General features: G+C 44.4%; 1 protein-coding gene across 1 annotated transcript in view; it reads left to right on the plus strand.

Moving 5' to 3' along the window:
• Nucleotides 1-6,647: 6,647 nt before the first annotated feature.
• Nucleotides 6,648-27,652, plus strand: part of TDRD7 (tudor domain containing 7) — a 56,107-nt gene continuing 35,102 nt past the window's right edge. The window contains exons 1-9 of the mRNA XM_040417283.1: nt 6,648-6,931; nt 12,279-12,496; nt 13,750-13,891; nt 15,069-15,276; nt 19,389-19,474; nt 20,107-20,318; nt 21,405-21,982; nt 22,821-23,007; nt 25,079-25,190. Coding sequence (XP_040273217.1) covers nt 12,284-12,496; nt 13,750-13,891; nt 15,069-15,276; nt 19,389-19,474; nt 20,107-20,318; nt 21,405-21,982; nt 22,821-23,007; nt 25,079-25,190 — 1,738 coding nt within the window. The 5' untranslated portion in view covers nt 6,648-6,931; nt 12,279-12,283. The remainder of the gene's footprint in view (nt 6,932-12,278; nt 12,497-13,749; nt 13,892-15,068; nt 15,277-19,388; nt 19,475-20,106; nt 20,319-21,404; nt 21,983-22,820; nt 23,008-25,078; nt 25,191-27,652) is intronic.

Raw genomic sequence — 27,652 nt, forward strand, 5'->3', positions numbered from 1 at the left:
GGATCCAGTTGTATTATGTCTTCTATAGCCATGACGGATCCTTTTTGAACACCACTAAAAGTCAATGGGGGACGGATCCGTTTTCCATTGTGACAGATTGTGTCAGAGAAAACAAATCCGTCCCCATTGACTGACATTGTGTGCCAGGACGGATCCGTTTGGCTTAGATTCGTCAAGCGGACAGAAAAACGCTGCAAGCGGCATTTTGGTGTCCGCCCTTCAAAGCGGAATGTACGGAACGGAGGCAAACTGATGCATTCTGAGCGGATCCTCTTCCATTCAGAATGCATTAGGGCAAAACTGATCCGTTTTGGACCGCTTGTGAGAGCCCTGAACGGATCTCGCAAACGGAAAGCCAAAACGCTAGTGTGGAAGTAGCCTAACGTTTATCTTGCACACGCAAGTCATTCTTCCTGTATTGGCTTTTCTTTGTGTCCATACTTTTTAACGATAACCTGGCCATATTTGATCCACCTCTACTTACGGATCTATACAGATTTTATTATTTTTTATATTTTCATTCTATGGGATTTGACTTCCATATGGTTTACATGGCTTCTGGTCTTCCCTATACAATGATAATGCTGTTCTTCTGAACAGTTGGCGCCTCACGCAATTTTTATATTTATGTGCTAGAACGAGCAGTGATGTGCCAGTCTAGCAAACTCTGAAGTCAGTGACTGGCCACAGCACCCATGGGACCAATCTACTTCTGGTCCGGCAGAGACCAGATACATCCGTGAATGCAACGGCGGTGCAGGAACAGTGGGCTAGAGGGCAGTTTTTAGTTTTTTAGCTGGGCTCCACATCTAACCAATGTTATCAGCTCCTAGGCCGAACAGCCGCTGGGAGGTGGATTAAAGACCAAGCTTTCTAACATGCCTAGCAAGTGGTGCCGAATATATGAACAAGTTTGTGCCGTTTTGATAAATTTGACCGATTTTTGTCAACTTATAAAATGATGCAAGGTTTCTGACACTACTGAGATGTCTCCTACCATATTTCTGACTAGAATCCATCAAAGTGCACAACTGCTGCTTACATTGTAGTATCTCTCTATGCCGATCAGCTCCGCAGCACGTGGTAAAGCTAAGGCTACTTTAACACTGGCGTTTTGAATTCCGTTTGTGAGATCCGTTTCAGGGCTCTCACAAACGGTTCAAAACAGATCAGTTGAGCCCCAATGCATTCTGAAAGGATAAGGATCCGTTCAGAATGCATCAGTTTGCCTCCGATCAGTCTCCATTCCGCTCTGGAGGCGGACACCAGAACGCTGCTTGCAGCCAAACGGATCCGTCCTGACTTACAATGTAAGTCAATGGGGACGGATCCGTTTTCACTGACACAATATGGTGCAGTTGAATACGGATCCGTCCCCCATTGACTTTCAATGGTTTTGACTTAGACTTTTTTTAAAAAGAATAATGCAAACTGATCCGTTCTGAACGGATACAAGCGTTTTCATTATAGGTGCGGATCCGTCTGTGCAGATACCAGACGGATCCGCACCTAACGCAGGTGTGAAAGTAGCCTAATGTGTGAAAGTCGTCAGCATCTTTTGTAATGTAATGTCAGGGCAGACAGGCCGGAGCCATAATGGACCACCTCTGACACTGGAGACCGGCTGAGAAGGGGCCACGTGCTGACTACACAAATGAACGCCCAGACGCCTTCATAAAGTATCCCAGATAAAGTAATACAATTAGACCCTGTTCATACAGCACAGTTTAAGGTTTGGTCATTTATTTGCTGCTAAAAGATAGCAAAGAGATACCATGAACATTGTCAAGTCAAGGTCTCCTTTCACCACATTTCTTTCCTGCAGTTTTTTTATTGCCAGAAAAAATGCAATGAATTTCAAGCATTTTTGGAGCCCTATTTTTACGGTTATGTTTGTAAGGCTACTTTCACACTCTCGTTTTGGATGGATCCGTCATGGATCTGCAAAAACGGATCTGTTACTATTATACAACCGCGTGCATCCGTCATGAACGGATCCGTTTGTATCATCTGTAACATAGCCAAGACGGATCCGTCATGAACTCCATTGAAAGTCAATGGGGACGGATCCGTTTTCTATTGTGTCAGTGAAAACGGATCAGTCCCCATTGACTTACATTGTGTGCCAGGACGGATTCGTCTCACTCCGCATCCCAGGACGGACAGAAAAATGCTGCAAGCAGCGTTTTGGTGTCGGCCTCCAGAGCGGAATGGTGACTAAACGGAGGCAAACTGATGCATTCTGAGCGGATCCTCTTCCATTCAGAATGCATTAGGGCAAAACTGATCTATTTTGGACCGCTTGTGAGAGCCCTGAACAGATCTCAGAAACGGAAAGCCAAAACGCCAGTGTGAACGTAGCCTAACAAGCTAAATCAGAGATGACTATTAGGGAAACGCCAGAAAAAGAAATGCGGAGTATTGAGTAGTGAATTTCATATTCCACAATAGCCCTTAAAGGGGTTCTCCAGCCTTTAAAAAAAATACAATCGCCTCCTGCTCTATTGTTGGAGGAGAGTTTGGTCAGTACTTAAAGGGGTATTCCCATCTCCGACAATTGGGGTATATCGCTAGGACATTGTTTTGATTTACCTGTGACCCGTGGTGACAGCTGGGGCCTCAGCTGGTTGGCCGCTGCTGTTGCTGAGGGGATTCAGGGACTCTGGTTGGTGGCTATCGCTGTGGCGGGAAGTGCCCGGTCTTTATATTGCAGGTGCGGCGGCGCTTCTGGGCCAGTTTTCAAGATCGTCTCCCCGCCCTCCCTGCTTTTATGCTTTTGTCGCTTTGCTTTGTTAGAGGGGCTGTGTCACTCCACTATTGCTGAGTGGATTTCGGTGATTATTACAATTTCAAAAGGGTTTATTTAATGAACTGTTGGTTGTAATTGTGGATTCATTTATTTATTAAAGGATGTATTTTAAGATTACCCTTAATAAAGCATTGCGGCCATTTTTATTCCACAACGCATTGTTTGTCTTTATTTATTAGTTGCTAAGAAATTGTTATTTAATGAATGGTGTCATTTGCATCCATGGGAGCGGTGGCTGCGCAAATGCTGTGCGCTCCCATTCACTTCAATGGGAGCAGCACTTGGTGGTGGCCGGACCTGGGGAAACTACTTTCCCTGCTCCGTTCTTGATATAGGTGCGGGTCCCAGAGTTAGGACCCACTCCTATCAGACAATGGGGGCACATCCTAGCGATATGACCCCATTGTCTCAGATGGGAATACCCCTTTAATCTTCTGTCAGGCCGCCAAGTCAGTTGTCTCCAATGTGCTCACACTGACAACGGGGTCTTTCACTCGGGTCCTGATCTCGAACAGGAAGACTCAGGAACACATCCAGTCGTTACCTGAGCGGAAGAGTCTGCAGGGAATGCGGTGGAGACGGCGTAATCAGCCTCACGGAGGAGTAAGTACTGACTCAATTTCCACAACAGGGCAGGAGGATTTTTAGAAAAGCCCGGAGTAAGATCTGCTCCCCCCCCCCAAAATAAAAAAAATTCTACAAAACACTTGTTAAAGGGGTCACATTGGATCCATTGGGGCACCGGCACTGACCACCACTGGCCAAGCCGGAAGAAGGTGGGCTGCGGCATCTCGCAACCACCCCCATGTAGTCACCCTGGACACGCAAGTACCATAAGGACCATAATTATTTATTATGTTATGGTGCACACAAACGGACTAGTGCGAATACCGCTGTATAAGATTGGCAGGCACTTGATTAGTGCATAAATGGATATGGTACCGTGCCTACATGTCTGTGTCTACAAAGGGACTATATTTAGCCCCTAAGTTTATATAGGGCTTTGACGCTGTCTATGGCTGTTGTTTTCTCTGACTGTATTACCCAGAGTACTGATTGGTAGTATATGGCTGCAATGACTGACAGCCTGACACCGGTGACAATCTCAATGTAATGTCATCCATGATGAGGAAGACTGTGTCCCATTCATGTTAATACTGATGCCTGTCAGATTATTGAACTGAAATATCCCCTGATGAGCCCAGGTCATTGGTATGGAGGAAACGCGTAGGAATTGGCATTATATATCTATACCAATAGTGCATTTTGGGATTATATACTCACACCAATAGTGCATGTTGGCATCGTAAAAGACGGCTGCGCTGGAGGAGTGCATCAATGTGAGCATCAAGTAGCAGCCGTGTATGTGTATCACAGAATACCCTTCCTCTCTTACCGTAACGACACTTATATGGTGGAACAATCTGTATATATATCTTCATTGTTTTTTGTATCTAGATCAGGTCATCATCTAAGGGACCGAACTGTCATCAAACAGGGAAAAACCAGGGCAATACAGGAGGTTCCTGAACACAGGATCGCCCTTATCGGGGCGGCTATTCCGTTTTTTAGGCAGGACTAAATATCTTAGGGCCACTCCTAGGGACAGGCCCAATTCAACAGTTGTCATCCTGCCTAGAACTGATTGGTCTTTAGGGACCCTTTTGTACAACAGAGCACCTACTGCAAGTCCAGCCATCAAGTGTCGATTTTGTTTTTGTTTTTCTTTTCTTTGTGTGTTTTTATAATAATGGTAGTTAGTTATTTTATACGGACGATATAATAAAGGCTACGTTTTAAGGCAGGTGGTACCCTGTGACTACATAATTCATTTATACCATCCGTGTTTATTTCCCCTCTGACGGGGCATTGTCTTAGCTGTGAATACCTCAGATGGGACAGTTTCCACCCCAAATACACACAAAAAAGTAGTCACCTACAACCCAAATCTGGAAATTCTAAGGAAGGTTGCTTGGAGACCACATCCTACATAAAGATGATGGTTCGAAATCCGTATTATAGGCAGCCCCCTAATCTTAAGAACATCATTATCAGAAGATCACTGTCCTTTACAACAACATCAGGAACATTCCTCTGCATACAGAGCAAATGTAAGACCTGTCCATACATTACAGACACGAAAGTCCTGGTATTAAAAATGGATTTCAAATCTCAGAAGGATAGGAGAGTCTGGGAATACAAGGTCATGACCACCTTTGACACATGACCACCTTTGACACATGACCACCGTTGACACATGACCACCTTTGACACATGACCACCGTTGACACATGACCACCTTTGACACATGACCACCGTTGACACATGACCACCTTTGACACATGACCACCTTTGACACATGACCACCGTTGACACATGACCACCGTTGACACATGACCACCGTTGACACATGACCACCTTTGACACATGACCACCGTTGACACATGACCACCTTTGACACATGACCACCGTTGACACATGACCACCTTTGACACATGACCACCGTTGACACATGACCACCTTTGACACATGACCACCGTTGACACATGACCACCTTTGACACATGACCACCGTTGACACATGACCACCGTTGACACATGACCACCTTTGACACATGACCACCGTTGACACACTGAGATCAGGAATGAAAGTGCCTCATGGATTTATGTCCTTCTACATCTCGTAAGGAATGTGCTCCTCAGACGTCTTGGGTTCCTCGCATTCATGGACTGGATATCAATTAGACCACCTGCACATGTTGCCAAATATATGGGTTTTTACCATGTGGATTTACGTACAGAAAAACCGCAGTGTAGTACAGTACCAGCAAAGAGTATGAGATTACAGAAATCTCACGTAGACTTTGCAGATTTTTTCCGCGCAGAAATTGACCTGCCGTGCGGATTTCCAAATCCACAGCACGTCAGCTATGTTTCAGATTTTAGCGGAGAATTTCGCCCTTTTCCAATGAAGGGAGAGATCTGTGGAAAACTGCATCTAATTAGAATTTGCGGATTTTGGTGCATATATGTTTCAGAAACGCACATGGAAATTCGTGCGGATCTTATGTGCATTGACCCATTCACTTCAACAGGGCCACCAAAGATGCGGTTTCACTATGTGGTCATGGTATAGCGGTATTATTGTGCCTTTATACAGTGTTACTATTGGGAATGCTGGTTTCAGTATGTGGTCATGGGGTGGCGGTATTATTGTGCCTTTATACAGTGTTTGTATTGGGAATGCTGGTATCAGTATGTGGTCATGGTATAGCGGTAATATTGTGCCTTTATACAGTGTTACTATTGGGAATGCTGGTTTCAGTATGTGGTCATGGGGTGGCGGTATTATTGTGCCATATATAGTGTTATTATTGAGAATGCTGGTATCACTATGTGGTCATGGGGTGGCGGTATTATTGTGCCTTTATACAGTGTTATTATTGGGAATGCTGGTATCACTATGTGGTCATGGTATGGCGGTATTATTGTGCCTTTATATAGTGTTATTATTGGGAATGCTGGTATCACTATGTGGTCATGGTATAGCGGTATTATTGTGCCTTTATACAGTGTTATTATTGGGAATGCTGGTATCACTATGTGGTGATGGGGTGGCGGTATTATTGTGCCTTTATACAGTGTTTGTATTGGGAATGCTGGTATCAGTATGTGGTGATGGGGTGGTGTTGGGAATGCTGGTATCACTATGTGGTGATGGGAACTCTGGGCTTTGCACGCTGTGGGCGTGGTTTTACACGACGGGGCGTGCCCACAGGTCAGTGTTTGGCAGACAGTTGGTAGCGCACCTCACTTTCACACCTCTGTCACTTCACCACTGCCTGCTGTGAGAGGACACAGTACAGTAGGGGTCCGTCCGTCTCTGCCGCCATCTCTGGAGGAGGGCTGGCGCCGGGCACACGTGGTAGAGGCGGGCAGTGGGCGGGCGTCTGTCCAGGACGAGGCAGAGGGACCGGGAAGACGAAAGTGAAGGGAATCCACAGGAGCTGGAAACGAAACTGACAGGGAGCGGTCGTGTGGATCCAGCCGCCCTCAGCCGGGTATGTCAGGTGACCGCCGTTACTGAGGCAGACAGGGGCCGTTACAGCATCACTGACCACCGGTGAGCGACGTATGTAGAGGGCGCCATGGGCCGCCATGTACAGCCTGCCGATGGCTGGGACCGGCAGGGGTGTAGTGTGAATCCAGGCCTCAGGTGTATCAGTACAGCACCTGTTATCCGGCATCCTGTAATCCAGATGTCTTCTTCTACATAACTGCCAGTCTCTTAGGCTGTGTTCACATGTGCGTTATGATTTCCGTTTTCTGCTGCGCTGTAGGAAAAGAAATCCAGAATTGGAGCTGACACTGCCCACAGTGCTGGCTTTTCCCATAGAGTACTTGATGACACCTCCAGCCAACTGGCTAATGATGGGTTTGTATCTGATTGTATGGATGCCGGGCTCATTAAAGGGGTCCTCTCTCTTCAGTAAGTGGCATGTATCATGTAGAGAAAGTTACTACCTTACTAATGTGTTGTGATTGTCTACTTTGCTGGCTGGATTCATTTTTCCATCACTTTTATACTGCTTGTTTCCATGGTTAGACCACCCTGTAATCCAGCATTGGTGGCCGTGCTTGTACACTATAGGAAAAAGCACCGTAGACCGGGCCACCAGAGATGCAGATACCGACGACCTAGCCCCCGATCAGCCTTTTTCCTATAGTGTGCAAGCACGTCCACCACTGCTGGATTACAGGGTGATTGTAATCATGGATACGAGCAATATATAATGTGATGGAAAAATGAATCCAGCCAGCAAAGGAGACAATATGGAGGATAACTATACATTAGTAAGTGCCTTATATTAACTTTCTCTACATGATACATGCCACTTGCTGAAGTGAGACAGACCCTTTAACACAGAGGCTCAGATGTCCTGACCCTATAGACGGTGTACGCCCAGGCTGGAGGATACATCTGGGGCAGTCACTTCTCTCTGACTCTGTACCAGTTATTGGCTTAGGCTACTTGCACACTCGCGTTTTGTGTGGATCCATCATGGATGGATCTGATCAGATAATACAACCGCTTGCATATGTTCAGAACGGATCCGTTTGTATTATCTGTAACATGGCCAAGACCGATCCGTCTTGAACACCATTGAAAGTCAATGGGAGACGGATCCGTTTTCTATTGTGCCATAGAAAACGGATCCGTCCCCATTGACTTACATTGTGTGCCAGGACGGATCCGTTTGGCTCAGTTTCATCAGATGGACAGCAGCGTTTTGGTGTCGGCCTCCAGAGCGGAATGGAGACAGAACGGAGGCAAACTGATGCATTCTGAGCGGATCCTTTTCCATTCAGAATGCATTAGGGAAAAACTGATCTGTTTTGGACCGCTTGTGGGAGCCCTGAACGGATCTCAGAAACGGAAAGCCAAAACGCCAGTGTGAAAGTAGCTTCACCTTAGACAGATTGTCTCCCCAGATTTGTGCTGAAATGTTGGCACAAATGGCACATCTCAGGCCCCGCCCCCTTGGCATGCGTTTCAGAAGAAGGTGTACAACCCCTATGTGCACCAGTTTGTGCCCTGCTTTTTACACAAATGTTTGGCGCAGACGCATTAGTAAACGTGGGCCAGTGTTTGCGGCAGGACGTTTTATTGAAACAGGGGGCTCTGTGCGGTGCCAGCGCTCTGATCAGTGCTGGGTTGAAGGGGTTGTGCAGTGTAAAGATACCGACCAGCTATTTGAAGAGTCTGTGCACTGATTCATCCGATGGATGTTTTTTGAATTGTCATGACACAAAAAGGGTTAAATGAATAGGATTGATTTGATGAATCGCCCGCCAGCCCTACTTGTGTATTCAGCGGTGCACAAGATAACATTGTATGGAATTGTAGTTATATAGTAGTATACCGGCCAGACGGAGGCAAAAGGCCGCGCTTATAGTTTCCATCTGGCTCATGTAATCCTATGGATACGTTTAGCATGTACATTGGGAACGCTGCCATGCCAAATGTACTGTGGGAGATTTCTCAGACTGGTGTAAAGTAGAACTGGTATAGTTGCCCATAGCAACCAATCAGATTCCACCTTTCATTTTCCAAAAGAGCTGTGCAAAATGAAAGGTGGAATCTGATTGGTTGCTATGGGCAGCTAAGCCGGTTCTACTTTACATTGTGGGATCTCGCTTATCATTTGGCAGTTTTCAGGGCCGCTTATTCATTGCGTCTGCCCTGCGGTGGACATGGTCACAGGACCACCTTTCTCTGACCTCTAGGACCCGCACCTATACTCGGAGCACCGTGCATGCGCAGCCACCCTCCATTCATTTCTATGCGACTGGCGAAAATAGCCGAGCAGTGGCTTACAGAAATACGGCTATTTTCTGCTCTCCCATAGAAATGAATGCACGGTGCACCCTCCGGCACTTTGCGGGCTCTGTTCTAATATAGGTGCTGGACCCACACCGTTCAGGCATTGGGGGCATATCCTAGCGATTTTTTTTTCTTCTTATTTTCCTCCTCAAAAACCTAGGTGCGTCTTATGGGCAGGTGCGTCTTATAGGGCGAAAAATACGGTAGTTAATTATAACTTTTTGTGAATTGGGACATTTAAACTAGCTTTTTTAAAAAAAAATTATTCCAATTTAAATCTAGGAGTCTGAGTCGGTTAATTTTTTTTTTCCGACTCCAGGTACCCAAAATTGCCTCCGACTCCACAGCCCTGGAAAATATGTACGCAAATCACAACAATACTACATTATAAAAATCCATGTTTCCCTTCCCCCCCCCCCCCCTTCTTTACCCACCCGCCACCCCTTAGAGAGAGAGAGGGACGGAAAATAAATAAATAAATGAGAAGGCGTAAATTTGTGTTAACATGTGTACTATTTTCTGCCTTTAGTAATCCTAGATCAGTCAGAGATTTGTTGGCTATGCTCACTTTTCTTACGACTGTTCAAAATTGGACAGAAATGTTGCAAATGTGTTGTGTGTCATGCACCGTAAAACAGTCTCAAATTACTTTAGAAATTCTCCCAATGTTTTTTTTTTAAAAGGTTGAGATTTGTTAGTTAATTCGGTTAACTTTGTAGCTCATAACTTAGACTGACATGAAACCTAGAAAGTTTAGTTTGACATTTTTCTACTATTATTGTTTTGTAACCCAGATATTTCATGCACTTTATGCTGTTATTTGCCTGTGTGAGAGACTTATATCAAAGCTTACAAACTCATACAGTAGGATATCATATGCTCCAAGCACTGTGTAAACCTAGAAACATAGAATGTGTCGGCAGATAAGAACCATTTGGCCCATCTAGTCTGCCCAATATACTGAATACTATGAATAGCCCCTGGCCCTATCTTATATGAAGGATGGCCTTATGCCTATCCCATGCATGCTTAAACCCCTTCACTGTATTTGCAGCTGCCACTTCTGCAGGAAGGCTATTCCATGCATCCACTACTCTCTCAGTAAAGTAATACTTCCTGATATTACTTTTACACCTTTGCCCCTCTAATTTAAAACTATGTCCTCTTGTAGCAGTTTTTCTTCTTTTAAATATTCTCTCCTCTTTTACCTTGTTGATTCCCTTTATGTATTTAAAAGTTTCTATCATATCCCCTCTGTCTCGTCTTTCTTCCAAGCTATACATGTTAAGGTCCTTTAATCTTTCCTGGTAAGTTTTATCCTGCAATCCATGTACTAGTTTAGTAGCTCTTCTCTGAACTCTCTCCAAAGTATCAATATCCTTCTGGAGATATGGTCTCCAGTACTGAGCACAATACTCCAAATGAGGTCTCACTAGTGCTCTGTAGAGCGGCATGAGCACCTCCCTCTTTCTACTGGTAATTCCTCTCCCTATACACCCAAGCATTTCCTGCTGCTCTATGACATTGTCTGCCTACCTTTAAGTCTTCTGAAATAATGACCCCTAAATCCCTTTCCTCAGATACTATTAGGATACGGTTAGGACTGTATCACTGATTTTATATTCTGCTCTTGGGTTTTTACGCCCCAGGTGCATTATCTTGCACTTATCAACATTAAATTTTAGTTGCCATATTTTTGACCATTCCTCTAGTTTTCCTAAATCCTTTTCCATTTGGTGTATCCCTCCAGGAACATCAACCCTGTTACAAATCTTTGTGTCATCAGCAAAAAGACACACCTTACTATTGAGGCCTTCTGCAATTTCACTGATAAAGATATTAAACAATATGGGTCCCAGAACAGATCCCTGAGGTACCCCACTGGTAACAAGACCATGGTCTGAATATACTCCATTGACTACAACCCTCTGTTGTCTGTCCCTCAGCCACTGCCTAATCCATTCAACAATATGGGAGTCCATGCTCAATGACTGCAGTTTATTGATAAGCTTTCTATGTGGGACAGTATCAAAAGCCTTACTAAAATCTAGATAAGCGATGTCTACTGCACCTCCGCCATCTATTGTTTTACTCACCCAATCAAAAAAATCAATAAGATTAGTTTGACATGATCTCCCTGAAGTAAACCCATGCTGTCTTTTATCTTTCAATCCATGGGATTTTAGATGTTCCACAAGCCTCTCCTTAAAGAGGACCTTTCACTACTGTAGAAACTAAAAACTAACTATATCAGTGGGCAGAGCGGCACCCAGGGGTCCCCCTGCACTTACTAGTATGTCTGGGCGCCGCTCCGTTCGCCCGGTATAGGCTCAGGTGTCTGCGCTCCCTCTGACTGATTTCTTGTATGAGGCGTGTCCCTTGCTGCAGCGCTGGCCAATCGCAGCGCACAGCTCATAGCCTGGCTATGAGCTGTGCGCTGCGATTGGCCAGCCTTCAGCAGATTTATCATCCGGTCTAAGCTAAGCTTACTTGTCTTTATGACAAAAAATTGCAGCATTTATTTTTTTGTTTTTTGTTCTTACAGGTAAAAATATGCTAGATACAAGTTCATGTGAGTAAAGAAGATCCTTAGATCCAGTCCACATACTACAATCATTGTGGTAATAGGGGCAGACCAAGGGGATAATTTGTCAAACTGGGGTAAAGTAGAACTGGCTTAGTTGTTCACAGCAACCAATCAGATTCCACCTTTTATTTTTCACAGCTCCTTTGGAAACTGAAAGGTGGAATCTGATTGGTTGCTATGGGCAACTAAGCCAGTTCTACTTTACCCCAGTTTGATAAATCTCCCCCAAAGAGTTTTTGGCAGGTCAAATCTGTTTTCTGGCGGATGAGGCAGATTTCAAGTAGACCATATACACATTACAAACTTAAAGTGGGTTTCCCGTATAAACCCCTTCCTGATTATATGATTTAGCATTTTTAATTTTATTTTTTATAACCACCTTTCTTCCCTGAGCCATAACATTTTATCCAGTTTTATACGTTTTTTGTAGTACAGGCAGCTTTTCTCACCTTTTTTTAATTTTTAATTTTTTTTTATTTTTTTATATATAACCTTTAGCAAAAATGCTGGAGCCTGAGAAAGAGCTTGTTTCAAAGATGCTGCGGGCGGTGTTGCAGTCCAACAAAAATGGTGTAGCTCTGCATCGCGTGCAACATGAATACAAAGCACTTACTGGTGATTGGATTCCTTTCAAGGAAATGGGTTTTTACACACTTGATGCCTACCTGAAAGCTATCCCAACAGTTGTAAGGATGGATATCTGCCGGACTGGTGAGGTAAGTGCGTTAGTACAGTGCCATTTACACTGTTATATGATCGTATTGGCAGTGAAGAAAGTGTGCATCTAAGGCACGAGCGTTAATATTTTCCGGTATTGAGATCCGTCATAGGGTCTCAATACCGGAAAAAAACGCTTTAGGGACGAAACATAACTGAACAGAACGGAATGCTCCAAAATGCATTCCGTTCCATTCTCATACCGGAGAGCAAACCGCAGCATGTCCTGGGATGCGGAGCATCTGACACAATAGAAAACGGATCCGTCCTCCATTGACTTGGGTATGTTAAAGATAATACAACCGGATCCGTTAATAACAGATGCAGACGGTTGTATTATCAGTAACGGAAGTGTTTTTTGCTGAACCCTGCCGGATCTAGCAAAAACGCTAGTGTGAAAGTAGCCTAAGGAAATGCGTGAGTGCCTTATGTCATCCCCTGTCCACAGCGTTCGTTCCGTTCCCAATAGGTGATGGTCACAACTCCTCTATTCCTTCCTTGTAAAACGACCATCTCCACAAATTAAAAGAAATGTTTAAAGGGGTTTTCCAGGATTTTAAGATCCTCAGGCTAGGTCATCAATGTCAGCTCGGTGGGGGTCCGACACCCTGCACCCCCCACCGATCAACCGGGTTGAAGAGAAGGCCACGTTCTGTGTGTGCGCAGCCTTCCCGTCTTCGACATTGCAGGGGTGAGCGGGTGTAATTACAAGCCTTCCCATTCATTTCAGTGGGACGGCTCATTCGTATACAAGTGTGTAGGAAGGAGCCGTCCCATAGAAGTGAATGGGACGGCTTGTAATTACACCTGCTCACCCCTGCAATGTTGAAGACGGGAAGGCTGCGCACACACAGAACGTGGCCTTCTCTTCAACCAGCTGATCGGCCAATCTGCTCTGATGACCTATCCTGAGGAAATTAAAATCCTGGGAAACAAGTTCAAAATATAAACAATAGGTTAATTTCTGATGACACATTCCTTTTACTAAATATGATAAAGTATAAAAGATCCTATACTCACTGGTTAATCTCCTACCGTTTCCAGCTCCGTCTCTCCAGCCCTGCATGCTGGGGTTTGCTTACTTGGCTGCAGCAATAACATGCTGTATACCCCACAGCACCGCTGCAGCCAGTCACTGGCGTCAGTGGTATATGGCACAAGCCCAGAGTTGGTTTTGGTTTTTCTCATTTTGTGGCTTTAGGGAGCTCAATAGGCTGGGCAACTCCTGTACCTTGTGCTTTCTCTTCTCCAGGTAATGTGTCATGCTGTGGTCTGCAGAGAGACTGCCCAGATTGCAGAGCTTGTGGCTTGCCAAAGAAGCTCAAAGAAGAAATCTGGTGGTCAAGTAAACTGCCACATGAGATTGAAGTACTCCACCCCGATAACACATATTGGTAAATCCACTTCCCATTATTATTCTTATTAAAGGGATTCTGTCACCAGATTTAACCCTATTAAGCTCGCTGACATTAGCGATGTGCTAATGTCAGCTAAATCTAACTAGCTTATTCCTACTTTTATCTATGCCCCCGTTACGCCAGAAATCTAACTTTTTTATAATTTGCTAATTAGCCTCTAGGAGCGGGGGGCGCGTTATTCCTGCTCCTAGAGGCTCCGTTCTCTCACCTTTGTCGCCTCCCTCCAAGTCCTGATTGACAGGGCCAGGCAGCGCTCGCATCTGTCTGCCAGCCCTGTGCTCTGGTGAAATCTCACGCCGTTCAGCGCAGGCGTGGTGAGGGAAAGACGCTCGCAGGCCACCAGCCATGAAGGAAAGGCACGCGCAGTGTGCACATGCCGTCTCCCGTCTTTATTCCTGTTCGCTGCTGCTTTGCCTTAGACAGGCCTAAGTAAACAGAAGTGTTGCTAAGGCACAAAATGGGCCACATTAGAGCAATTTTTCTAATAGTCGTTAAAATATATCACAAAAATGGTCAGTATCACTGCCCCTACACATTACTAAAAAACGGGAGTTGCACTTTAAGTAGGCTTGAGCCAGGGGCTGACTTGTACAAGGCACATGCCTGCACTCATTATTATTTTTTATTTTTTTGTTTGTTCCTCCTTTTCATGGACGACCTTATCTAGCAGTTCAGCAGTTGCCCCCACCGTGGTCAGCCCAGAGATTTATTTATTTTTTATTTTATTTTTTTAATCTCCCCTCAGTATTGGAGTCTTCTTGACAGGGTTGTGTCTTCATTCTGCTTTTGCATCCTAGGCTTGACAGGCTTCTCTGAGACACCAGTGGCAAGGCTTTCTCCAGAATGTCTGAGTCCAGGCCTCTGGAGCATGGTGCTAACTCTCATCTTAAAGGGGTTGGCCAGTTTATTGTTGAACCTCCTTAGGCTAAATCATCAATATCAGATTGGCGGGTGTCCGACTCCCATCACCCTGAGCGATCAGCTGTTTGAAGAGAATGCAGCGCTCGTGTGAGCACTGCCTTCTCTTCACCGTTTACCTGCTTCCCATTGGGAAGGAGCAGATGGAATGTAACTGCTCCTTCCCATTAAAGTGACTGCAATTCGTATTTGTGAAGGAATCATGTATACATTTAAACCATCCTTTTTATTTTAGGAAAACCTAAAGCAGTTCTTAGAAAACCAGGTTTTTCACCACAGCAAGACAGAATAAGAAAACCCGTACCTTTGGTTACAAGAGGAAAGGGTAATGTTTGGAGCAGCCGGCCATCAATAGACCCTACTCCTGTTCATGTAGCACCTGTTTATGCATGTGGACTTGTTCGGGAGGTTCAGATGCAGAGACCACCAACCATTACCAGCCGGTGAGAACACAGTTTTTAAAGGAATAGACCATGAATGACTTGTGTGAAATACATTGGTCAGCCATAACATTGCTTATCTTGTGTTTAAAGGGTGGGATATATTAAGCAGGACTCAAACAGTCAGTTCTGAAAGTTGGAAGCAAGAGACATGGCAATCGTGAATCTTGGTGACTTTGACAAGGTCCAAATTATGTTGGTTGGACAACTGGGTCAGAACATTTCTCAAACAGGTCTCTTGAGATGTTCTTGGCTTAGTGGTAAAACATACAAACAAAAAGCGCTCCAAGGAAGCACAAGTGGTGAACCATTTTTATGGTTATGGGCACCAAAGGCTCATTGATACTAGTGGAGAGTGAAGGCTACCCTGTCTGCTCCACTCCTACAGAAGAGCTACAGTAATACAAATTGCTGCAAAACTTTTTCCCCTAGGAGCACTTATGTTAGATACACAGTACAGGGGAAAATTGTCAGTTTGCTGAGGGGCCGACTGCAGTGATCACAATAATAGAGGTCTCGTATTCCCTACATGAATGGAGGAGTGGTGTACATGCGTGACCACCCTTCCATTCACTTCTATGGGACTGTTGAGTACAGTCTTTGCTTTTATCATTGGCAGTCCCTTAGAAGTATAAATGGAGGATCGGCCATGCCTACCCACAACTGCCACAGGGAATCCGAGACCCCTGCTATTATGAGACCCCCTGCGATATGACACAGGATAGGGGTGAATGTTGTTAGTGGGAAAACCCCTTTTAAAGGGGATTGTCTGAAATGATTAACAATCCTGGACATCCCCTACTGTGTCATCCTGCTTCTCACCAGTTTCTCCAGAGCTGTTCTCTTCAGCTGTGGTCCATTTCGCCTGCAGCTGCTTGTACACAAACGGCATCGGTGAGCCTGCCCGTCACTGTTCTCAGGGCCTGCAAGTGAAGACCAAGAGAACAGCTCTGGGGAAATGGGTGAGTCTGTGATTCTATTTTAAGACATTGTAGAGGTTTTTAATTATTTTGGACAACCCCTTTAATGCTGGCTATGATAGAAAGGTGTCAGATTTGCTGCATAGTCACAGACACCGGGTAGAGTCCTTTTTGACCCCTACTTACAGTCAACAGCACCTGTAATGGGCTTGTGATCTTCACAGCTGGACCATGGAGCGATGGAAGAAGGTTTTTTTTACATTTTAGGGTACTTTCACACTAGCGTTTTACTTTTAACGGAACTCAATGCCGGAAAAGAACTGATCCGGCATATCCCCATTAGAGTTGTTGCGATACCAAATTTTTGATTCGGTTTCGATACCATAAAAAAGTATTGCGATACTCGATACCATTCGATACCACGCGAAAAAAATAAACAAAAAAAGCCACGTGCATTCCTCATTTTTAAAAATGGCGAATCGCGCAGTTTTTATTTTATTTTTTCTGTTCCGGCATTCACCACCTAGATTTTTTTTTTATATTTTAATAGTTTGGACTTTTCTGACGTGGCGATGTAATATGTTTATTTATATATTTTATATGTGAAATTGGGAAAAGGGGGGTGATTTATACTTCATATTTTAGTGTTTTTTTTTTTTTCACTTTTTATTTAATAACTATTTCCCCCCTTAGGGGCTAGAACCTGGGATCTTTCATCCCTTTTCCTATTCACCCTGATAGATCTCTATCAGGGTGAATAGGACTCCACACTGTCCCTGCTGCTCTGTGCTTTGTGCACACAGCATCAGGGATGTTACCATGGCAACCAGGGCTTCCTGGCTGCCATGGTAACCGATCGGAGCCCCAGGCTTACACAGCTGGGGCTCCGATCAGAAGCTGCCACTGCACCACCAATGAGGGGGAGTGGAGAGGTCCCTGTGGCCACTGCCACCAATGATTTTAATACTGGAGGGTTGAGAGGGGCCGGCGCACTGTGCCACCAATGATTTTAATGGGATGGGGGGATTGAGGGGGGGGGGGGCACACTGCACCACCAATGATTTTACCCCTTTATACAGGAGGCGGGTACTAGCAGATCAGCGGCAGTTAACTGCCGCTGATCGCAGCTCCCTGTCAGGGGCAGGGTGCCGGCAATGCGATTCTGCTGCCGGCACCCGCCTCCTGTATGTGTTAAAGACTGACTACTGTATGAGTCCAGACTTTCACTATTAGGCCACACAGAGCGGCGCCCAGCGATGTCTCAGCACTCACCATTTAGTCCTGGGCGCCGCTCCGTTCGCCCGCAGTGCCCCATTACTGTCTCCTCTCCTGCTCCACATGCTGCTGATTACTATCGGAGCGATGGGAGGAGACATCAGCTTCACTAGTGGGCGTTCCTTCTCCCTGGCTGTAGCGCTGTCCAATCGCAGCGCAGGGAAAAGGAACGCCCACTAGTGAAGCTGATGTCTCCTCCCATCGCTCCGATAGTAATCCTATCATTGGTGGCGCAGTGCGCCCGCCCCTCCTCCGCCCCTCTCTTCTCATTGCCGCCCCTCCTCCACCCCCTCTCTTCTCATTGCCGCCCCTCCTCCGCCCCTCTCTTCTCATTGGTGGCAGCGGCAGCAGCACAGGGGGAGGGAGGACAGCTTCCTTCTCCCCTTGCTGCTGAGAGAGAACATGAGCGCGCCGATAGCAGCGCGCTCATGTTCAGAGATACTAGACTGCGCAGAAGCGCAGCCCAGTATCGAAAAAACGGAAATCCCGGTATCGTATCGATACCGGGACAAAAGTATCGATTGGGTATCGAAATTTCGATACCCGCAACAACCCTAATCCCCATGCATTCTGAATGGAGAGTAATCCGTTCAGGATGTCTTCAGTTCAGTCATTTTGACTGATCAGGACGGAGATAATACCGCAACATGCTACGGTTTTATCTCCAGCCCAAAAAACTGAACACGTGCCTGAATGCCGGAGTGTCGGTTCCGGCATTCAAAATACGCAGACCGATAAAAAGGTGAAAAAAATAAATGCCGGATACGTTTTTCCGGATAAAACCGGAAAGGCAGATCTGGCATTTCAATGCCTTTGTAAGACGGATCAGCATCCTGATCCGTCTTACAAATGCCATCAGTTGGCATACGTTTTGCCGGCAGGCAGTTCCGTAAGTGTGAAAGTAGCCTTAATGGATGGCATGTAACTCTTGCCTGGGGGAGATTGCACCATGATTCACTATAGGAAGAAAGCAAGCCAATCAAGGCAGTCTGATGTTCTTGGTAATGTTGCTGGTAAACATTAGACGTTCACATGGATTGGTCTCTTCCTGCAGTATAATTCATTCTTCCATACCGCAGAGAGTATTCAGAACATGATAAAAAGTCCAGGGTGTTGACTTGCCCTCCTATTTCCCTGGATCTGGAAAAATCAAGTCCGATTAATGCAGGCCACACCTCACAGGACTTCCAGGATCCACCGCTAACATCATTGCACCAGATGCCACAGGACTCTTTCAGAGGTCTTGTGGAGTCCGTTCCTTGAGGGGTCATAACGGTTTAAAAATCACAAGGGAGACCTACACCACATTAGGTTTTAATGTTATGGCTGATTGGTGCATATGTATTTCTTTTTATATTTGTTATCTTACAGTTTCAAAAGTGCAGATTATTTGAACCTAGTTTGGGACATATGAAAGCCTGAAAGGATTGAGTGTACTGAAGTGTGGCCCCTGTGTATCCGGGGGTGCTTCAGTAGCAGTTTTGTTAATGCTCGTTACACAGGCTGCTTTCTCTTTTAGCTGATGCACGCCTAAATCGAGGGCAGCTTGGCATGCACATTTGCTTAAATCATCAGTTTTTTTTACTTTGTTTGTCACATCTGATAGCAAGCATGACTACCATGTGATTTTATTGTCGATTTGTGTAGTAATCCCTATGGAAAAAACTCTGGCTATTTGTCACTTAGCATTGACTGCAAATGAATACAAACTGATTGCACATCCAGTCTGTAACAAAGAGTCTTAGGGTTTAGTGGGTCAACAAAATATTACAAATGAAATGCAGACTTTTCAAAGCCGTATCATTTCTTCATAATACACTCTGAGTCTAACTTCTGAGAGTGAGTTTCTTCCTGAGAGCAAGACTGAGGTTATGAAATATGGCCATTTATCTTTTTTATATATTTTTCTGCTGTGCACAGGCCTGAAAAGAGAGTTAATGTTCCACCCCGATTCCAGAAAGAAGTCAACCTATATACAGTACCTCACCCTGTCACAGACTCTAATGGTAGGAAACAGCATTTTTTTTATATATTTTATTATTTTGTCAATCTGCCCTTTTTACATCTGTATGCACTATAGTTATTATATGAAAACTTTGTAAAAACGCCAGACTTAATAAAAGACCCCCTAAGTTCCCTTGAGCTATAATGGAGTTTACAGCCTTTAAGGTGCTGAAGGATCTGCAGGAGGGGACCAGAGAAGGGAGATTTATTCAGGCACATTTAGTATTTGGCAGTCCCTATTCCAGCTCTATATGTTACCCAGCTTTCCTGGGACACTGAAAGGCAAGCAATGGCACAATTTGGGATTAGTGGTCCTTTTAAGGCCCCTTTACATAGGCTGGTTATCAATGCATTTATTGGGAACAAGCATCGTACAGACGCTTGTTCCTGGAAATGGCCCTTTTATTTGATGCCGCCAGTCACCTGACAAATGAGCAAATGCTTGACTATCGGTGATCGCAAACATATTGTTTTGCAGGCAGCAGATTGTCCTGTGCCAACAAGGAATCTGTATGGGGGCCGAATGATCGCAGTCCTGATCTTCCATCCCCATACAGAGGGCTGATTACTGTGTAAGTTTCCCACTATAATTATTCTTTGTTGGGTAACGTATCTGTTTTACTATCCATTTTAGCAAATGAGACAACGCATTCTGGCAAAGCTCCTCTGCTGGGCAATTTCCATCCCAACCTGCCCATAATTCAGAGCAACCTGCGTGATCTGTTCAGCAAACACAGCAACGGTATTTTTTTATCCAAGCTGCCATATGTATACAAGGAGACCTTCAAGCATGATCTGGGTGATGAAGTCTTGAGACAAGTTGTGAATTGGAGCCACATATGCATGGTATGGAATAGCAGTGCTCCTAGCTTCTAGCATCTATGCTGTTACACATTCTGATTCATTAGGCCTAGTTTACACGTCGGTGATCTCCATCAGTAAAGGTTAGCCTACACAAAGAGAGAACGGGAGCAAATCTTCCCATTCTTTTTTTTTTTTTAACCTAAGCCTGGTTTTGGAAATCACTGACCAAACATTGACCAAAACAATGACATTTGAACTAGGCCTAGAGATGGACCATTGAAGTCTCTCACTGCGTATGGTACTGTTGGTGGACCTCTTAACTCTCGTTTTTCAGCCTTTTTTTTTTTTTTTCCTTTTTTTTTTAATTTAGAACTTTCCTATGAGCTTTCACTGCTGTAAAATCACTTCTCTTTATTAATTTAATTTTCATTTCCTGTAATACATGTCAAATAGTGTTCCTTTTAGTATCTCCAGGTTATGTGAACTTTTCACACTAAATGGTCCAGTTATTGCCACAGTATACACCTTTAGAGTTATTTGTATTGTATATATTGGAGAATACCCATCATCTAGCACTTCTGGTCAGGATGCACCAATTTGTGTGGCTTTACCCACAGCACAACAAAAGAGGATGGTCCAGCGATCCATAGAGTAAAATAATCCTCCAGAAAATCTATGTGACAGAAAAGGGACGATCACATTTTTCAGGCACCTTAGTTCCCTTACTCAATGCCATAAATGTCCAGTGGGTGCTGGTTCCACCTCTAGTGGCTGTGTCCATCTTGGCAATGGGGCACCGTCTTGTGCCTCCAGGAATGGAAAGTGGCCACTCATCCATGGCTAAAGGTGGCTGCAGGTCCCACCTCTGGGACATTTATGGTAATGGTTGTAGAACTTTACTTGTCATTCACTATTTCTAGGAGTGTAGTAAAAAAAAAACCATTTTTTTTTAATACTTTTTGGACATTTTACCCCCAAATAAACAAAAATTCATAAAATAAAAAGAAACCTTTCTATAAGGCCAGAATTTTTAATCCAAGTGTGTACAAAAAAGAAGTATAAAGGAAAAACTTTTTTACATCAACAAAAAAAACTGCAGTGTCCTAATGATACCATGTTTTCTTCCAGGCACAGACGCTCATAAGCAATGGCCATACTGAAGTCATTCTATGTTCCCCCACTAAAAAGCCACAGATGCCTCAAAAGACTACCCAGCAACGAAACAGCGATCAGGTTAAACCAAATCCTACCCTTGGCCAGACGAAGCCTGCGTCACCCCAGAAGCAAACTGCAAATCCTGTACCTCATTCTGAACTTAAGCAAAAGGTTTCTGAACTCTTGACCCACTACTGCAGTGGTCTCTGGTTACATGCACTCCCCAAAGTCTTTGAGGACACTTTCAAAATGAAATTTCCCTCTGGCGCTCTTGATATAAATGCACTTTCTGAAATATCAAGTGTGGATGTTATTTCGGAAGATCCATACAAAGCAATCCTGTACCCAAAGAGCCCACAAAGCGAAGGGCAAAATCGGAACCTTGCGGTCACGAATGGAAGACAGAAACGTGATGATGAACCATGTCCAATGGAACAGTCAGAAGAACAAATTGATTTAGATATGGCTCCTCCACCACTGGTTATACCATCAGAAGCCTCCCCCTCCGTTCTGGTTGTTGAATTAAATAACACAGAGGAGGTTGTAATACGGTGAGTGGTCTCAGTTGTATCACTAGTGTGACTGTGAAGCATGTGCCAGTCAGTGGGGGTCTCGGTGACCAGACTGCCAAAACATGTCAAAAGTTTGGTAAAACAATAAACAGCCTTTAACCCCTTTCGCATATCGCATACAACGAAATCACGAGGCTCCGATCGGTTACATCGGCTACCATGATGGCCCTGAACCTTCTGAAGGTTCTCGGGGCTGTCATGCATGAAACATGGATCCGCAGCCAGAGTGTCAAAATCTCTTAGACCACACTAGTATTCTGTTGTGGTCTATAGGACAAGAAGTCATATCAAATATAATACCCCCTAAGGGGGCTAAAAGTTATCATGTAAAAAGTGTCAACAGAAAAAAAAATAATAATAATTATGCCCTTTCCCAATTTTGACTATAAACAAAAAAATAAACATAACGGATATCGTTCCAAAATGCCCAAACTATTTAAAATATAAAAATATTTGACAGTATGTTACTGTAGTTTTTACTTCTTTCAGAGCGGTGTACGCCGTCAAAATAAATAAATAAAAAAGAGATTTGGTTATCTTGTCGTCGTTCCCCCCCCCCCTCCAAAAAAGTCATAAGTCACATAGCCCAATAAACTAAAGTTCACCCTGCAAAAAAAAAAGCCCTCATGCAGCTCCTTAGATAAAACTATAAAAATGTTATGGCTGTGAGAAAAAGGCAATGCAAAGAATTTTTATTTTGTCAAGGTTTTAAAAAAATACAGAAACTAAAATGCGTGTAAATTGTTGTATTGCTGCTAGTTTTTCATTCTGATGTTCGCTAGACACTAGTAAGACCTGAATGTATTTCATACGTTAGGTATGTTGGCAAGGACTACTCTGCTGCACAAGAACACATGGAAGATGAGATGAAGGAGTTCTACAACACAAACGCGTCACCTGTCAGACCGAGCTCCTTAAAAGTGGGACAACTTGTGGCAGTTAAGGCAGATGAGGAGGCATGGCTGCGCGCTCAGATACTGTCTGTAGAACAAAACAAAATTAAGGTATCTCCGTTTTTCTGGCCTCCCTACTACTCTTTTCTAACGAAGTGGTGGGGGGGTAGTGTAGTACCGTCTCAGAAGCGTTGGACACAGGCTGTAGTCATAGTTTATATAGCCTTTCAGCCATCATGTATAGGGCTTGACAGTTGTCACATAATCATGTGTTCTGGGTAAACAGGCCTAGAAGAGTCGCCACTAAACCAGTGCCGAACAGAGCATGGTCACCATAAAAACTAGAAAATTGCCCATCGTGGCCAGGTTGTAATTTCTACCTCCAGCGGCTGGGTGCATTGAGCTGGTTGTTTTTTTTAATCTACATATACACTGCTCAAAAAAATAAAGGGAACACAAAAATAACACATCCTAGATCTGTGTTAATTAAATATTCTTCTGAAATACTTTGTTCTTTACATAGTTGAATGTGCTGACAACAAAATCACACAAAAATAAAAAAATGGAAATCAAATTTTTCAACCCATGGAGGTCTGGATTTGGAGTCACCCTCAAAATTAAAGTGGAAAAACACACTACAGGCTGATCCAACTTTGATGTAATGTCCTTAAAACAAGTCAAAATGAGGCTCAGTAGTGTGTGTGGCCTCCACGTGCCTGTATGACCTCCCTACAACGCCTGTGCATGCTCCTGATGAGGTGGTGGACGGTCTCCTGAGGGATCTCCTCCCAGACCTGGACTAAAGCATCTGCCAACTCCTGGACAGTCTGTTGGTGGATAGAGCGAGACATGATGTCCCAGATGTGCTAAATTGGATTCAGGTCTGGGGAACAGGTGGGCCAGTCCATAGCATCAATGCCTTCGTCTTGCAGGAACTGCTGACACACTCCAGCCACATGAGGTCTAGCATTGTCTTGCATTAGGAGGAACCCAGGGCCAACCGCACCAGCATATGGTCTCACAAGGGGTCTGAGGATCTCATCTCGGTACCTAATGGCAGTCGGGCTACCTCTGGCAAGCACATGGAGGGCTGTGCGGCCCTCCCATGAAATGCCACCCCACACCATTACTGACCCAATGCCAAACCGGTCATGCTGGAGGATGTTGCAGGCAGCAGAACGTTCTCCACGGCGTCTCAAGACCCTGTCACGTCTGTCACATGTGCTCAGTGTGAACCTGCTTTCATCTGTGAAGAGCACAGGGCGCCAGTGGCGAATTTGCCAATCTTGGTGTTCTCTGGCAAATGCCAAACGTCCTGCACGGTGTTGGGCTGTAAGCACAACCCCCACCTGTGGACGTCGGACCCTCATATCACCCTCATGGAGTCTGTTTCTGACTGTTTGAGCAGACACATGCACATTTGTGGCCTGCTGGAGGTCATTTTGCAGGGCTCTGGCAGTGCTCCTCCTGTTCCTCCTTGCACAAAGGCGGAGGTAGCGGTCCTGCTGCTGGGTTGTTGCCCTCCTACAGCCTCCTCCACATCTCCTGATGTACTGGCCTGTCTCCTGGTAGCGCCTCCATGCTCTGGACACTATGCTGACAGACACAGCAAACCTTCTTGCCACAGCTCGCATTGATGTGCCATCCTGGATAAGCTGCACTACCTGAGCCAAAACATCAGCCAGGAAGCAGGAACTGAGAAGTGGTCTGTGGTCACCACCTGCAGAACCACTCCTTTTTTTGGGGGTGTCTTGCTAATTGCCTATAATTTCACCTGTTGTCTATCCCATTTGCACAATAGCATGTGAAATTGATTGTCACTCAGTGTTGCTTCCTAAGTGGACAGTTTGATTTCACAGAAGTGTGATTGACTTGGAGTTACATTGTGTTGTTTAAGTGTTCCCTTTATTTTTTTGAGCAGTGTATTTTAAAGGGCTTGTTGCAACTTTTAAAAACTTCACATTATGCTGCCCGTTGGAACACTGAATGGAGATTGTATGATCTCTGTGATGAGGTTCTGCTTCGGGAATCTCCAAAGTTTTCTACACTTTTTTTTACAGCGTAGAAAGTAGTAATTGTACTTATTATACAATGTTTGCACTGTCCATGTGGCTTCTTTAGTGAATCCGTTATACGGTCAGTTTCTGTGACAGTAGTTTTTACTTCCTTTTTTATTTTACAGATTTTGTATGTGGACTATGGATTCAATGAAGTTGTGGATTGCACTAAAGTTTGTCGGCTGAGCAAACAATTTTACTCTCTCCCATTCCAGGCTGCAAAATGCAGACTAGCAGGTAACCCTTTCCCTTTTATCTTCCCTTCTGCTTAGTAAAAGGTAAAAAGAGATCCAGTGGTCGACATCTACTAAATGCCTCATTTTCTACAAATTCTGAACGGAAGTTTATTTTATTTTTTTTATTTTTTTCTGTGCTGAAAAAAATAACGCTTCAAAATTATGCATGATTTTTATGCTTTTATTGATTGTAACCATTTCAATGGGAATTTTTGACGTGGATTTGGTGCAGAATCCATACCAAGAATGAACATATCACTTTTTTTTTGCGTCCTGGCTTTTAAAATAACATGCAGTGTAAATTTACATGCGGTTTTACCCATTCAGGGTTTAGGCGCACAAGCCGCACTAAAATCCAGGTTAAAAAAAAAAAAACATTGTTGCCCTAAAACAAATGAAAGTTGCAAGGTGATTGGTTGCTAGAGACAACAAAGACGGCTTTCTCTTTTATTCAAAGTGCCACCATTAAAACATAGCCTTTAAATTCTGGTCACTTTTAACATCAAATTAACCCTCTAGATACATAAAAGAAAAATAATTGTGAAAACCAAATAATCTAAAAAAAAATAAAAAGAATAACCAAGGTAATTTAGCATAGATTGATTCTTTTCTGAGTCTCTGTCCCTCTGTCTCGCCCTATTCTTGATGCCCTGCCTACAAGACGGAATAGCCGATAGGGGCGATCCCATATCAGAAACCTCCTATATGCCCCTGGGGTGGCTCTGATAATGGGATAAAACCTCCTATTGTAGACTACCATAAGCACCAAAAATAACAAACAAATCAAGTGTCAAGCCACCATATATCAACCACCACTAATTAAGTCAAATAGCCATTAACGTTAAGTAGGTCACAATGTGAATGGCAAAGCATTAGATCGAACTTAAAGGGGTATTCCCATCTTAGACAATTGGGGCATATCGCTAGGATATGCCCCCATTGTCTGATAGGGGTGGGTCCCACCTCTGGGACCTGCACCTACAAGGAGAACGGAATCGGGGAGAGTTGTGGCTGGAGGACCCCAGGTTTCCCGGGGTCCGTCCACCACCAGGCACAGCTCCCACCTCTCCCATTGAAGTGAAAGGGAGTGCACCGCGCATGCGCAGCCACCGCTCCCATTCATTTCTATGGGGCCGACAAAAATAGCCGAGCCAGCGCTTGGCTATTTTCGGCGGATCCATAGAAATGAATGGAGGGCGGCTGCGCATGCGCAGTGCGCCCTGCTTAACTTTCTCCGTTCTCCTTGTAGGTGCGGGTCCCAGAGGTGGGACCTGCACCTATCAGACAATGGGGGCATATCCTAGCGATATGCCCCCATTGTCTAAGATGGGAATACCCCTTTAAGAATCATTTGAATATTGCCCCATATTCATATAAAATCTTTTAGGCATGAATGGTAACTTCTCATAATTTAGTCCCTGATGTTCCTGTCTCAACGCGTTTCACCCCTTCAATCATGGCACTCCTCAGGGGACATGTATTAATTTAGGAGATGAATGATATCATGACTTTAACAATAAAATTGGGTGGGCAAATAACCGCAAAGATTATATTTTAGTGGGATATAATAGAAAAATCATCAGAATTATGTGGTTCTCTCCCCTCCCCCTTATTTGTATATCCCTGCAAAAACTAAAGTATACCAAACCAATCTTGGCTTTCTCTTTTAGACAGTTTTGTAAATCTTCCCATGTGAGTGTGTCCATATATTCTAATGAAGGGTTAGTATGATTCCATTCTCCTTTCCCTGACACAGAGCGGATGCAGAGGGGAAGAGTCTTGGGCACAGCTCCTTTGTATCCTCCAGCAGGCTCCCTCTCTAAATCCCGGAATTCTCATAGAGGTGTTGGGGCACTCTCGCTTTGTGTATTTTCGGCCTCGGTTACTCTTGACAGCCCCCTCGCCGTGAGACTCGCTGGATCCCACAGCGTCTGCCATCTGAGCATGAAGTCCGTTTCTCATTCAGTCCTGTGAGAGTCTTGCAGGAATGAATGGAGAAGCTGGACCTGTGGGATCCAGGGAGTCTTTTTGTGGGTCACACAGGCTAACTACCAAAAGTAATGGATGCTGAAAAGAAATCAGTAAATCGATATGTAAGTTTGTTAACCGATTATATACCAGCATGTTTCCAAATTGGGAGAGACCAAAACATTTTTGTGCACCAATTCCATATCAGCCAACAGGGGAGCCACCCTGATATTTGCACTGGTAATACTATAAAAACTGGGAGTTCCTCTTTAAACAATTTACTTATGTCTTCTGCCACCACTAGGGAGAGCACTTTATCTATTGAGTATAAAGTCATATGCTGTGAGCTTCTCCATAATATTTGGTATGAAGTTATACAGCCCAGAATTTTGGAACCAGCGATGGACATTCACATTACTCACTTTACAGTTGGTAGAACAGTTTCCCCCTATCCTGAAATGTTGTCTTTATTAGTTTACCTTAGTCCATATGTTT

The sequence above is a fragment of the Bufo bufo genome, chromosome 2, assembly GCF_905171765.1.
Source record: "Bufo bufo chromosome 2, aBufBuf1.1, whole genome shotgun sequence".
In the NCBI taxonomy this organism is placed as follows: Eukaryota; Metazoa; Chordata; class Amphibia; order Anura; family Bufonidae; genus Bufo; species Bufo bufo.